General features: G+C 45.7%; 1 protein-coding gene across 3 annotated transcripts; it reads left to right on the forward strand.

Annotated features, from left to right (window-relative positions):
* Positions 1–107: 107 nt before the first annotated feature.
* On the forward strand, positions 108–12,728 carry SPMIP6 (sperm microtubule inner protein 6). 3 transcript variants are annotated; one of them, XM_024560220.3, is made up of 7 exons: positions 108–257; positions 6,998–7,142; positions 9,237–9,349; positions 10,347–10,422; positions 10,646–10,880; positions 12,056–12,142; positions 12,577–12,722. In XM_024560220.3, the coding sequence occupies exons 1-7, from the start codon at positions 123–125 to the stop codon at positions 12,677–12,679; spliced, it is 894 nt and encodes a 297-aa protein (XP_024415988.1). In that variant the 5' UTR covers positions 108–122; the 3' UTR covers positions 12,680–12,722. The 3 variants fall into 3 exon arrangements, with proteins under 3 accessions (XP_024415988.1, XP_045050980.2, XP_045050981.2); XM_045195045.2 differs by lacking the exons at positions 108–257; positions 6,998–7,142; positions 9,237–9,349 and adding an exon at positions 10,152–10,256 and having other exon boundaries at positions 12,577–12,728; XM_045195046.2 differs by lacking the exons at positions 108–257; positions 6,998–7,142; positions 9,237–9,349 and adding an exon at positions 10,152–10,256 and having other exon boundaries at positions 10,646–10,875; positions 12,577–12,728.
* The last annotated feature ends 134 nt before the right edge of the window (positions 12,729–12,862 follow it).

A 12,862-nucleotide genomic window follows, 5' to 3' on the forward strand; every position in this document is an offset into this window, starting at 1 on the left:
CAGCAACTAAGGGCACCTGCTGGGCTAGAGGTGTGGGCTGTCTGGGAGAGGGGATGGTCACTGATGGTTTGCAAGGAGCCCTTGGTAGGTAGATCCCGCCACGGCATTCCCTAAACCCCACCATGTTCCTCTTCTCCCAAAAGACCAAGACCCCCATCAGCACCTACAGTGACTCCTACAGGGCTCCTACCTCCATCAAGGAGGTCTATAAGGACCCACCTCTGTGGGCCTGGGAAGCCAACAAGTTTGTGACCCCGGTAAGTAGAGGTTGGGGGGACAGTCCAGTGTGTACGGCCATGCCTGTCTGGATGAACAGCAGTATGCGGTTGTCATTATGTTTGTAATTATTTGTAGCTTTGCATGTGTGTTTTTTATTCTTTTGCCTAGGTGTGGAATTTATAACAACATATAAAATAGTACAAGATCCTGCCTTCATGGTGCCCTACTACACCAGGGTAGGAAATGGAAAGAGTGAGATAATAATCAAGAAATGAACAAGACAATTATAAATTATCGAAAGCACTATAAAAGGAATAGGGTAATGGAAATGGAAAGTAACCAGAGAGCTACTTAAATAGAGAGGTCACAGAAGTCCTGGATGAGAGCCGTGTGAAGAGCTGAAAGAATAGAGTTCCAGGCAGAACGATCAGGAATTGCAAAGGTACTGAGGCTGCCAGTGGGATATGCCAGAAATGTCCAATGGGCATGTTTTTGTGCATGCGTATCAGAGTCTCCTTGTATCTGTGTGTCTGTACTTGAAGGCAGGTAGCCAAGTGTGTCTGTGCGGCTTGCACAAAATGGAGAGATTTGTGAGTCTAGCTGTGACTGCCTAAGGGAATTTATCTGTGTGCACCATCCAACAAACTTTGTTGGGGATCTACACATGCCAGGCACAACGTGGATACAACAATGGCCCGACCCTGCCTTTTAGGAACTCTCAGCAAACAAGTGAACTAAGTAGGGTTGCCCTGTGTGGAACAGCAGAAGCAGGGGCGCTGGTATAAGAGCTGGGAAGAGGAGAGCATTCCCAGAACTTGAAGGGCCACTAAGGTCGACTAAGGGAGCCAGGGGGAGGGGGCTTTCAGCAGAGCAAAGTCATAAGAAAGGGCAGCCTGAGTGCAGGGACCCACCAGGAACTGAGAACTGCTGGAGCACAGGGAGAGGCTTGCCCTACTGTAAGAGTGGAACCTGCGACCACGGAGGGCCGCAGGTTGTGTTGAGCAACCAGGACATAATGCTCCAGGTTTTTTAATCTGTGAGCGACATTATTAGATTGTGAGTTATGCCACTCTGGCTACAGTAGCAGGAGATTGGAAGGAAGCCCAGTGAGACAGTAAAGGATGAGGGAGGAGGATGTAGGTGAGAGACAAGGAGGCACTGTGGCAGTGAAAGGGGACTTTGTTGGATAAAAGAGGTTTTTCATTTTTTTGAATTTATTTTTCAATTACAGCTGACATATCCTCCACTTTGATTGGAAGTCCTAATTATAGGTGATAATTTTTTAAAATAATTTTTATAATTATAAAATAAATATACGCTCAACACAGAACATGGTGATAACTCAAAGAGACACAAAGAAAAAAGGCCTATAATCTCACTACCCAAAATAACGACTGTTAATTTATTATTACATGCCCTCTTAGGAAGCAAATATTTTTTATGAAAATGGTATCATATTGTATACTAATATTTTCAAACTTGCAGGTTTTTTTAATATATAGCCATATATCAGGTCATTTTCCTTGTCCAAAATATTTTATAATTTTAATGACTTTAGGTATTTTATTTTATGAATGTACCAAAATATATTTAAGAAGTCGTATATTATTGGAAGTTTAGAGTAGTCATATAATTTTGCTAGTACAATTATACAATTATATCTGCTATACAAAGATATATACATATACCTCAACTGTTCCCTATGGATACATCAACTGTTCCCTAAGGATAAGCTCCTAGACATTAAATTGTTAGGAGAAAAGACATGCACATTTTTAAAACTTTTGATATACACTTCAAATTGCTGTAAAAAGGTTTGTAATAATTTACGTGCCCACCAGCAAAATATGAGAGTGCCTGCCTGCTCTTCCATACACAACAGAAGGAAATTTTAAGAAATAGGTCAACATAGCTATATAAAGAAGAGAGAAGAGATTAGGATGATTCCTGGCTTTGGGGCTCTGGCACCTAGAGGAATGGTAGTGCTACTAACTGAGATTTGGAATCGCAGATCATAGAAAGAGATTTGGAGTTCATTTGGGACAAAAATAACCAAGGACTTTCAGGAAAAGATTTCTGGTGGATAGTTGGATATACTTAGCCCTGAAGCAAAAGAAAGATGTTAGGGCTACAGATACAGATTTTTAAATTGTCAGTACACAGGTGGTATCTGAAGTCACAGGAAGGAATGGGATTGCCAAGGAAGGGTAAGAAAATGGCCAATGACAGCACTTTGGAGAATAGCAATATTTAAGGGGTAGGTAAAGGAAGAAGAGCCATAAAAGGAGACAGAATGATAGGAGGAAGGTCAACCAACATAGCATTGTTAGACGCAGGTCAGCATCAAATGTTGTCGGCACAGAAAGGAATCTCTCGGATGTGGTAACCTGGCCAGAGAGCTTCAGTGGGTAGAGAGGAATGAACGCCAGATAACAGTGGAATTAAAAATGAAGGAAAGCCTTCTGTTTCTGGCAGTATGGTGGTCTAGAAACTCTGAAAGGCCCTCCTGCTTCAACACAGCGAGGTCCTGCATAAAAATTAATTTTTATTTTGTTTTGGACTCTCATGAAGGGGAGTGGTCGGTGTACTTAGAAAACAGAATTGCCCTAAGACAAATGCCAATATCAGCACTGCCAGCAGGAGTTTAAGCCTTAAGCTAGCTGAAAGATGGAGGAGCTAAACCTGTAAATTCCAAACTGAACCAGAAAGTTCAGTGACCTCTGGCTTCCTGCCCCTCAGCACACGCACACGCACACACACACACACACACACAGGATGAATGTATAGCTTTCATGGTGAAAAATATTTTCAACGTATGTTTCCAGGTATCCTTCAGAGTAAGGTTAATCAAATCGGAGCTCACAATTAAAAGATATAAGAAAACAAACCACCAGCCAGCAGAAATAACAGACTTAAACCTCCAAGGACTTCAGATATTGGAATAACAAAATACAAAATAATACAAAGAATTAAAGAATACAAAATAATGATGAATTTTTCAAAATAAAATGTGAAATTATCAAATGAGCAAACAATAAGATTATATATTTAAAATACCAGACAAATGTAAAAGAGAACTGAATGGGAATTTTAAAGATGAAAATTGTATGTGTTAAAAACAAATACTCGTACTGGGATAGTGAATGGGTTAAAGAACAGATTAGACACAGCTTAAGAGTATCAGTGAAATGAAAGATAGAATGAAAGAAAACTTCCAGAATGCAGCACAGAAGACGAAGAGAAAATATGAAAGAAACGTTAAGCAATATGAAAGATAGAAAGAGAAGATCCATATGCATCTATTTGGGGCCCCAAAAGGAAAGAGCAGAAAGAATAGGCATTTCTGAAGAGGAAAAAGCACTGAATTTTCCAGAACTAATGAAAGAAATGAATCCACAGTTACAGAATGAACAGAATGGATTCCACACTTAGGTACCTCACTGTGAAGCTGCACACCACCAGCTCAAGAGATGACCTTAAAAACAGAGAAAAGTTGTTTTCCAGGTGTTCTCCTTTCAGGAACAAAATAAAGAAGAAGAATAAATACATTTCCAGGCAAACAAAAACTAAAATGTTTACTACCATCAGACCTATAGTAAAGAAAATTCTAAAGGGCATACTTTGGGTAGAACAAAAATTATCACAAGAAGGACATTCTGAGATGCAAAGAAATGGTGAGCTAAGAAACTGGCAAAGATGAGATAAATTTAAGCAGATGTTGTCTACAGAAAACAATTATAATGATATTTTGCAAAATTTATATAAAAAACCAAAATATTGGAAAATAATATCATGGAAGATGCAAGAATAGGAAAGGAATAAAAACCTGTCATTCACAGATGATACAGTTGTATATATAGAATCTACAAATTATTAGAATAAGAATTTAGAAAATTGGATTAATATAAAGTCAATCACAATCACATCCTTACATCACAAATATTTAGGAAGCATAATTTAAAATATACATATTCTAGCAACAAAAGTAAAAGTAGAAATTAACATTGTGCAAACTGTGTGAATAATATAAAACTTTGAATATTTTTAAAAACACTTAAAAGGAGAGATATCACATGCTTGTGGATAGGAAAAGTCACTAAAATAAGATTCAATGCAATTCTGATTAAAATCTCAAGATTTTTTTCAAGAATTTGACAAGCTGTTTCTAAAATTTATAGAGAAGATCAGAGGCTCAAGAAATAACTAAAACACACCTAAAGAAGAAGGGGACTTGCCCAGTCAGATATTAATATTTATTACCAAACTATATAAATGCATAAAGTGTGTTATTATGTATGGATAGGCAAATTTATTAATGAAATAAAATAAATCAGAAATGGAGCCATACATATATGGAGACAATATCCAACAGAGTCGACTAAAAGTAAAGCTAGGGGGAAAGATATATCAGGCTTGGGGTGGCATCACAAGTCTGGGAGAAGATAGGTACTCAGTGGGACAATTGATTATCCATATAAACAAAAATAAAATCGATCCCTAACTCGCAGAAAACCCCAAAAGCAATACCTGACAGATTAAAGAAATAAAGAAAGCAAAACTGTAGAGCTTTTAGAAGAAAATATAGGATATTATCTCCATTATCTTAGAATGTGGATATATTTCTTAAATCACAAAAGCACTAATAAGAGATTAATAAGTTCAACTATGTTAAAATTAAGAACTTGTGTTCATCAAAAGATTTCACAGACAGAATGAAGATACAAGCCACAAACTGAGAATATATTTGCAACATGTGACTGACAAAGAATTAGTATATAAAATATATAAAGAACTGTAATTTTCTGGGTTAAATTTAAACATGTGTATTGACTCCCTCCTGAAACTCTCAACAACTACAGTAGATAGATATTTAAGACATAAACTCTCAAGAATCGTGAGAAAGAAGAGACATGGCAACAAAATTTCAGAAAGTAGGAAGTATGATAGATAAGTAGTAACTGACTCAGCAAATCTGAGAAAGCTGAATCCAAAGTCAACAGTGGGAAACAAAAGACATAAGTCAACGATAACAGAATTTTACAAGCCTCGGGCATTATTATAATAAATACTAGGCTTCTCTGGAACTGAAGATGGAAGAGGACCAAGGCTAAAATAAGGATGATTTGAAAACTATTTAAGAAGTAGTTCATAGGGTGACTACCCACCCCACCTCTACAAAAGTCAGAAGGCTTATTTTTTGGTGAGGATCTCAGGACTGGGGTTACCAGGCCCAGTTGAGGGCAAGGTACCATATTGAAAACAGGTGAACCTCTCTGTATACTGCATGCTAAAACCGTCAGCAGCATTCTTGTCCACTAGTTCTCAGAACACTGGCAGCTAGGTCACTACCCTCGGGCCAAAGATCGAAAGAGTCCCTTCTGAAAGATCTGATCAGCTGAGGAAAGACCCACAGGTACTGACAGAGTGGGCAAAAAATAGTCCAGCCAGATCATCCTACAATGAGGCTCATGATTGACAAAGTCCACTTGCAGCTCAGAGCCTCCAATAAGCTTTTTAAGTCTCCTACCCATACACATGAGCAGACAATCAAAGATTATAGACATCTGAGGAAGGCTTGAATGGAAAAAGTGATCTCTGTGAGTTCTTCTAAATGACTGTCTCTGCAAATGCGTGCCCATGTCTGAGTGTGTATGTACAGATGTACATTTGTGTGTCTATGAGTATATCTGGGTGCACAGAACTATGTGTATGTATGGACGCGTGAGTGTGTGTACAGTTCAGGGGGGTGACAAGTCATGGGATTCCTCCACCCATATGGAATATGACTGGGCAGGATCTGCCCACAGAACAAAACCTCAGCTGGCACAGAGCATCCAAGAAGCCCCTTAGCTGAGGGGTTTTCAGGGTGGTCTCATCCCTGGAGACCTAGGAGCAGCAAGATCTTATCCCTGGCCAAGAGACTCCTCTCCTCTTTAGATCACGAGGGGACAATGTGGGTGGGCAGTGTCACCACCCAGCACCTTGCTGCCCACTATGAGGAAGTCCTTTCTGGGGTCTGACTTTGTTGGGTGTCCTGTCCCTGTGACCCAACTGCCCTTTCATACTAGCTGCCTACAGACACCTACAGGCCCACAACTGACTTGGCATTCTGCCTTCAGCTGAGGACAAAGGAGCCCCAAAGGGAGGTCTTTATCTGAGATTCCACAGATCTAGCCCAACAAGGAATGATGGGATAAGATGAAGTGAACTCCAAGAAGCAGAGGGGCCCAGGGCCTGAACCAAGGTCGGGGTAGGATGAAGACCAAGGCAAAGTGAGTGTCAGGGTCAAGGGTCAGAACCACTGCAGAAGCAGAGGCCCCTCCAGTCCCGTTCTCCTTCAAGGTGTCAGATTTCAAGGGAGTCCTCCCGGTCCAAAACACCTACACAAGGTAGCCAGCTGCTAGAGCAGCCAGTCTTTCCTGAAGCTTAAGGTTATACCAGGGGCCTGTCGCTCTGTTGGGGGTTATCCACCAGGCTCTGCTCTGGGCAGCTCTGCCTTTAAAGAACTCCCAGTCAATAGATCAGAAGTGAAAATCTCAGCAAATGCCTGGCTCTAAGCCCTAGCCTTGGATGGAAAGAAAAGCAAAGTGTAATTCAAATAAGAGAACTATCCGGAGGGGACCAAGACTGGCATGGGGATCCGTTTAGCATAGGGAGGGGTGTTAGGACATCAGCCAGGGCTGACCTTCTCAATCCGGGCTGGATCTAAGTCCAATAGGACCCCCAAGGCTGGAGTCTCTGTGCACCTAGCCATTTCGTTCCCTCTTCCCTTGCACAGGGCCTGACTCAGACCAGGCAGCGCCACGTGAATCCTGAAGCCCTGCAGAAGATGGTCAAATGTGCTGTGCGGGACTATAGCTATAAGAGTTCCATACCAGGCCACCCCTACTTGCCTGAGAAATACTGGCTCTCTCAAGAGGAAGGTAGGGCCTCACCCGTCACCAACTCTGACCTCATTCAGTGACCCCAAAAGTGACCCCCCACCTGAATCTAACTTGGATCCTGACCACCCTGATCATACATCAGTCTTATTCCCACCCATGACCTGGGCTTCTTCTCCAGCCACACCTGCTCCAGCTTGACTCCCAAACCACCTGACCTGACACTGACCCTGGAGGTGATCCAGGCCATATCTTTTGGGAGCTCCTTGTCTGTTGCATTTGTCTGCTTCCAAAGAACTGGAAGCTGCCTTCCAGAGAACTGGAAGGATAAGATACGGATCTTATTGTTAGAGAGATGGAGTATTAACCTCCTCCAAACAAGTCCAAGTGCCATCTCCTCTCATCTTCTTAATGACTCCGTTCCATCAAGTTCCCCACCTCTCCTGCATCCCTCTTCCTGCCACACCTCTTTGCCTCCACCTGGAAGCCTTTTCCAATATCTTCCTGCCTAAAAATTCTCTCTTCCTCCTCCCCTTCATAACCGAGATTCTCAGAAACAGTCTATGCTCCCTGTTTTTATCTACTTCCTCACTCCTTCTTACACTTCATGAGAAATGATCTTTGTCATTTGATTAGGTGTTAATGGTCTTTCACTCTGTACATTCCAGAAGAGCAAGGAGTCTTGTCTCATTCACAACTATGCCCTCTCCATCTAGAACAGCACAAGACTTCATAAGGATTTGTTGAATGAACTGATGACAACTCTTCATCCAGTTGAAATTGGGGGTCTGCATCTTCTACACGCAGACATTAAAACTGTTCTTGTGTGGTTTTAACTACCACATCCACCAAACTTCAATCTTTACGTTATGAGACCTACCCTATGTGTTTCACTCTCTGACCACTCTCTACTTCTTGAAACTCCTTCCTTCCCCAGCTTCTCTGATGCCTCAATTTCCTGGGTGTCTTGTCCACTCACTCTAGAAACATGAGGGTTCCTCAGAGTACTAATCTGAGCCTTATTCTCTCCTTACTCCTCTCCTGAGACCATTTTATCTAATCCATGTATTTAATTACAACTCCAAGTCTTTATTTCTAGCCATGACCTCTCACCAGACTTCTATTCTCCATCTGACTATGGTCACCTTTACCTGAGTGTCCCAAACACCCCAAACTCAGTATGTGCAGCCTACCAACCCAGAACTCCAAATCCCAATACCCTGCCCCATACACACACCTGCTCTTCCTCTAGGGCTCCCAGACCTCCATTTCTGATGTCTCTTACATGTGTTCTTTAAAGCTGTTAGGAGAGTGGATCACAGAGGGCCTTGTTGGACAGGTGATTGGGTGGGTGGGGCTTTGAAGGTGTTTATGTAGGGAAAGGTCTTGGTCAGATTTTCATCTGTGAAAACTGCTAAAACTTCAATGTAGAGTTTGGGTTGTCAGATTCAAAGATGAGGTAGGGAACCCAGTAGGCTAATAAAATCATAGTTTTCTAAGTTGTAAGTGTTTTACATATGTTCATTCATTTCAATCTCACAACAACCCTATGAAGTAGATGTTAGTATTATCCCATTTTAACACTGAGGAAACAGATATAGTGAAATTAACTGTGAAGGTCACACAGTTAATATCTGCAGAGCTGAAATCTGAAGCCAAGCAGTCTATCTGCAGAGTCCATCCTATTAACTGAGACATTATATAGTCAGTCTCCTGGTTAAGGCACTACATAGATACAGGGGAGCTCATGGGAGACTAGAAGAGGGGATAGAGTCAAGTGATTTTTAAGGAGGCAGAATAAGCAAACCTTGGAGACTGGATATGGAAGATGAGACATAGGGAGAAACTGGGCGGAGGGCCAGTTTCCAGGTTGGTTCTATCAGAGAGGGCGATGCCAGGATGAAAGTGATCAGCTCAAAGGATCCAGACCGCCCTCAGAAGCAACTCTTAGGTAGAAAATGGGCTACATCTCACTAAGAAAAGTATAGGCCAAGCTGGGCTTTGACTGGCCTGAGGGAAATCAGTGGGGGTCCAGTTTTGTGCTGGGGATCAGAGGAGAAACATTTTGGGAGTCTCAGATCCTGGGATGGAATAAGGAGTAACACTGTCTTATTCTCCACCCCTGTAATCAAACAGACAAATGCAACCCAAACTACTTGTGTAGTGACCGGTATAACACATGGAGAATGGGACCTTACCACTGCACTGGCTGGAACAAGTATACCACATGCCTTCCCCGACTGCCTAAGGTATCTCCCGTGCCCAGCACAGATGGGGTCCTGAATGCACACACACACCCACATCCACCTCCCAAACCACAGTGACTGATAATTCACCATTAATTACTCATCCCTTTCCCATTAAAAATGATCCAGGGCTTTTTCCCATCCGTGAAATTAGGGTTTCTATTTTCTAGAAGACAAAGGAACCCAGGAGTGGAGCTGTGCTAGGTCCCTGGGTCCCAATCTCTGGCCAGGTTCTATGGGGACATGGTTAGTGTGCACTCCTTGATGTGCTGCCTTCCTAAAGCTTGCCACTTAGCTCCTTCCCCCATGTCTGGCCAGAGTGTCAGTGATAGGCTGAGTCTACCTGCTCTACTCTCCCTTCCTTTGTGATGTAAGCAAGGATGAAAGGAAGGAGAATAAGGCCACTCATAAGCAGTGCAGATAAATATAGGAGAGTCTTTGAAGGAGAGAGGAAGGAGTCCAGTGGCAGCCCCAGGACTAGGGGAAGAGGAAACGTGAGACGCTCTGAGACTAGGGCAGGGGTTCTCAACTGCAGGCTGATGGCTGAACCTTCTCGAATCAGAACTTCCTCAAGAATCAGAACTTTTCACCAGTTCCCCCAGCGGATTCTGATGGGCAGGCAATATTGAAAACATCTATTAGAGACACCGATTTTTTTTTTTTTAAAGAGAGAGAAACACGGAGACATAGCTAGATAGAGTCAGCTAGAAGAGGGGTAAAATCAAAAGCAAACGCTGAGGCAGGATTGTCAGAGGTTCAGGTCCCCCCACCCGGTCCAACTAGTTTCATTCCCTTCTCCCCGCCCCTCCCCAAGTAGGCGGAATAAACGCGTTGCCCGGCGACAACTCTATAAACACTCAGTGCCTGGGAGAGACGCGCGCATATGGATGGTGGGATGAGGCGCGGCCGGGTACTGTGGTCTGCGTGTTCTGGGAGGGAGAACCTCCAAAAGAGGGTCCTTCTGGGTCAGAGCTTGAGGTAGCCTGTGTGCCATTTCCAGGAGGCCGGGATGGAGACAGTAGTTCGAGGAATGCCGTTGGAGTACCCTCCTAAGCCAGAGCGACTCAATGCCTATGGTAACGGGTGGTGAGGTGGTGGAAGGGAACCGGTGGCGGGAGACCAGAAAGAGAGTGGGGTGGGGACCTGTGGGACGAGTTGGAGGCAGGCGGAGGGCCCTGGAGAGGGTGTAACCCTGTCTCTATCTGTCTGTTTTTGCCTCCCTCTCTCCCTGTCTCTCACCCTGTCCCTTCCCATCCTCGTGATTGTCTGGGTCTGCCGTCTGGGGACCTGCGGGCCCAGAGCGCGAGGTGGTGGTGAACATGCTGAACTCGCTGTCACGGAACCAAACACTGCCGCAGATCACACCCCGATGCGGGTGCGCAGACCCGCTGCCCGGCCGCCTGCCCTTCCAAGGTTACGAAAGCGCTTGCTCCGGCCGCCACTACTGCCTGCGTGGGATGGACTACTGCGTCACCGGGGCACCCTGCAACGAATGCCGCCTGCGGCCTCTGTGCCCAGTGCAGCCGACTGTAAGGTTCGCAGGGCCTCGCCCTGCTCAGCCGGGCCGCGCCCCCAAACAAGCCGGGTCCCCAGAGTCCAGCCTTACCCTGGCTGCAAGCTCTCTATCCCGCACCACTTCTCGCCTTGACCTGCCTCTACACCGGGCCCCACCCCGCTCCATCCCGCTAGGCTCCCTTACTGGGTCCCACCCTATCCTGCCCTCCCTCTCCACGGCCTGAAGGGACCACTGAAGCGGGAGAACCTGCATGAAGATTCCTCCAAGTTTCCGATCCTGACTCTCCGGGACTGTGCTCAAGGTCAACTTGGCTCCTGTATCTGTTCTGGAGGCCCCGCCAAAGGATTTTGTTAAGAAACCTTGCACATCAGTCACATCCCCTACCCATGCCCTCCAGCCCCACTCCCTACCTGGACACCCGGCCCTGGGGACGTGTTCTCAGAAGTGTCCTTTATTCCTGGGCCTCGGGTCACTGTCACTAATGGGCAGGGTTATTGCCCAGTGCCAAGTGAGCAAAGAAATGGTGACTGGATCACCAGAACGCCCGGCCTCCTTGGAGCCTTGCACCACCTCCGGATGTAGACAGCCTCGCTTGTTGCTGCTGAAAAACTGAGGCCCGAGCGCCCAGTTGCAGCCAACTGTAGCGCAGCCTTCTCTCTGCACCTGGCAGCGGGCAAGGAGGGCTGAACCTGGGAAAACAGCAATGTCCATGTCAGTCTAAACAGTTTTGCAGGGGTCGTTCCCGAACGCTGTCCCTAATCCCCTGGCGATACCCTCAGCTCAGGCGGAGAAACTGATTCCTTATACGAGCCTGGGTCTTATCCCTTACAAGGGCAGGGGGGAGAGAAAGTGCCGGAGCCTCAGAAATGTCACCCCGTCGATAGTGTGGAGTAATTGCAGTCCCAGGGCGAGGATCCGGGAACGCCCGGTTCTCAACGACCCTCCCCAGGGTCCAGCGTGTTGCACAGCCCAGCCTGGGCGTGGAAAGGAGGCCTTACGGGGAGGGGGACTTCCAGGTGTCTTCCCAGAGGCGATGTTTCTATGGTTTCTTGAAGGGCCAGGAGGCCTGAGGGGAGAATCTTTGAGCGGTAGGACTGACTCCTGAAGCGTCGCTCGCTCGGTCGTTCTGGGCTGGAGGGTCGGGGGAAAATCAAAAGGCCCGACTCCTCCCTGCCCACCGCTTCCTCCTCCAGGAGTGTACCGCCATTAGAGCACCGGCCAGGAATGCAATGTGCTGTTGTAACTCCCCTGCCGCCATACTACCCATGTCCGAACCTTAGGTAAGTCTGCAGCACACCCGCAAAATCACACGCGCACTGGAGGCTCGGCGGGGAGCTCGGGGATTCGTTGGGGTGGACACTGTCCGCTGCGATGCACTGACTGGAAGGTACCGCCAGGGGGCGCTAGTGCCGCGGGGAAGTGAAAACTGGCACGAGAATGGAGGACCCCATGAGGGCGGGCAGGTTGAGCGGTTACAGGTTGGCAGTGGGACTTAGAATCAAGAGATCAACGCTTTAGATTCAGGGCTTGAAGTAGAGGGTAAGAAGTCAATGTTAGGGAGAGGGTATTGGAAATCAAAAATTTGACGGTAGAACCTGAGGTCAGTGTTGGACCAGTCTTAGGGGTAAAATGTTGAGATAAGGTTAGCATTGACATTGAAAATTGGAATCAGACGGATGAGGGTCCAAAAGGGCTGGCCCATCTCTCCTCACAGGTGGGATACAAGTCACTTTAAGAAGACTGGTGGCGCCCAGAGAAACAACTATGTTGTCCACCCTGAATTTGTGTCGGAAACCTCTGACTGCCGCTGCTGGTAGAGCCTGGGTCAGGCCAAAGAGGTTGAGCAATAAATAAACTTTTCACCCCATAGGTTGTCTCCCGTGTCCTCACCCAGCAAGCTCTGTCAGGGAGGAAACATTCACTCAGGCCTCTGCCAAGCCCCCTAAAACTGAGATGCAGATTCTCAAAGACAACCTGCCCTGAGCCCCCCCCACCCCCAT

The sequence above is a fragment of the Desmodus rotundus genome, chromosome 1 (assembly GCF_022682495.2).
Source record: "Desmodus rotundus isolate HL8 chromosome 1, HLdesRot8A.1, whole genome shotgun sequence".
In the NCBI taxonomy this organism is placed as follows: domain Eukaryota; kingdom Metazoa; phylum Chordata; class Mammalia; order Chiroptera; family Phyllostomidae; genus Desmodus; species Desmodus rotundus.

Bases quoted from the DNA above. Each gene is read 5' to 3' on its own strand.
- SPMIP6 (XM_024560220.3), top strand. From the start codon at position 123: ATGTTCCTCTTCTCCCAAAAGACCAAGACCCCCATCAGCACCTACAGT. The intron at 7,143-9,236 runs GTAGGGCCTCAC...GTAATCAAACAG, and splicing joins CTGGCTCTCTCAAGAGGAAG to ACAAATGCAACCCAAACTAC. The intron at 12,143-12,576 runs GTAAGTCTGCAG...CTCTCCTCACAG, and splicing joins TACCCATGTCCGAACCTTAG to GTGGGATACAAGTCACTTTA.